The sequence below is a fragment of the Aplysia californica genome, unplaced genomic scaffold (genome assembly GCF_000002075.1).
Source record: "Aplysia californica isolate F4 #8 unplaced genomic scaffold, AplCal3.0 scaffold01111, whole genome shotgun sequence".
Classification (NCBI taxonomy): Eukaryota; Metazoa; Mollusca; class Gastropoda; order Aplysiida; family Aplysiidae; genus Aplysia; species Aplysia californica.
The window spans coordinates 155,692-156,987 of NW_004798381.1; the positions used below are offsets into that span (position 1 = coordinate 155,692).

General features: G+C 48.5%; 1 protein-coding gene across 3 annotated transcripts in view; it reads left to right on the forward strand.

The window, feature by feature from the left end:
- The window catches only part of LOC101849509 (GAS2-like protein 2), a gene marked incomplete at its 3' end in the record, with an annotated part of 48,336 nt that overhangs the window by 18,506 nt on the left and 28,534 nt on the right, over window positions 1–1,296 (forward strand). For all 3 annotated transcript variants that reach the window (XM_035973296.1, XM_013090023.2, XM_035973297.1), the window contains 1 exon segment: window positions 318–1,219. In XM_035973296.1, the coding sequence (XP_035829189.1) occupies window positions 692–1,219 (528 nt within the window).

A 1,296-nucleotide genomic window follows, 5' to 3' on the forward strand; every position in this document is an offset into this window, starting at 1 on the left:
TTTTGAATATTAGGCATACTGTTCATTGTTGATTATGAACGTCTTTTTACATTTAATTTATGAGGTTTACGTTTATAGGTGAATTTGACAGCGACAATGTTTCAAAATTAGGAAGGGAAGCAGTGATTATTTTATTTTATAGACGCTTCGCCCCTGTATGTGTGTATGCGTGTTTGTGTGTGTTTTGACTAAATATCTACACCCAGTCCCAGTTGCTGCAGTCCACCGCCTATATGATCTAAATTCTATTGATTGAGGGTATGTAAAATGGAAAATCATTACAACGGATCTCTTTTTCCTCTCCATCTTTCCCTCAGATAACGGGTGTGGCCTAATGCTTCGTCACATCCCTAGCGTCTACTACCGTGATCAAGATCATCACTCGCATTGTTTTCTCACAGCTGCTTCCTCATCGGGGGAGTGGGTGGATTATTTGCCCCAGCCTATAGACATTAGTACTGAGCGCCTCTGATGATGCAGACTTCGACAGTGTCATGTGTAAAGGTCTAATCGTCATTAACAGATTGGATTCCACGAATACGCCACTTGAATGTTCCCTGTCTATAAACGCACTTTCTTTTGATGTCAGTTACTACTTGCCAACAATCACTCTTGACTCTTTCCAAGAAAGAGGCGACTCGCGTGGGCCCATGTGGCGAGGACAAGCCTGTGGGGTTTGCTAGACCTCATCATGGCGTCTGATAGCCCCGGAAGCTACAAATACCACCACCACCAAATGCATGAAGATCAAGGACATGCCCTCCACGGCAGTTTCCTCCAGGGACCCAACGGAACTCGGTTACCGTATGGCTCCACTGCCCCTCACGGCGTCTACGGCAGTCCTGCGTTTGGTGTCATTTCCGGCAGTGGGAATGTCGTCGGCTCTGAACGGTTGAGTGGGATTGGAAGTGGAGGAGGTGCCGGAGGAGGGGGAGGGACCTTCGGCAAGGATTCTGGGTACTACGTGAGCACGAGTGACGGTGCGAGCACGTGTAGCAGCAGCACGAACGAGGCTGGCGAGGCGGATGGTGCCGGGGGGACGCTGCTGGTGCTAGAGCCAAAGTCACTGCGCAGCTTCACAACCAACGACGAGTACCTATACGCAATGAAGGAGGATCTCGCTGATTGGTTCTCCTGCCTCTACAAGAATGACGTCACGGCGGAGAACTTTTTCAACATCTTGGAGACAGGCGTTCTACTGTGCCAGCACGCTAATAAGGTCTGTTTTGTTGGCAATTTGGGGTACAAGTCAAGAGTGCATCCCTCGACGAATTCTCGTCTTCTGAGATATATATA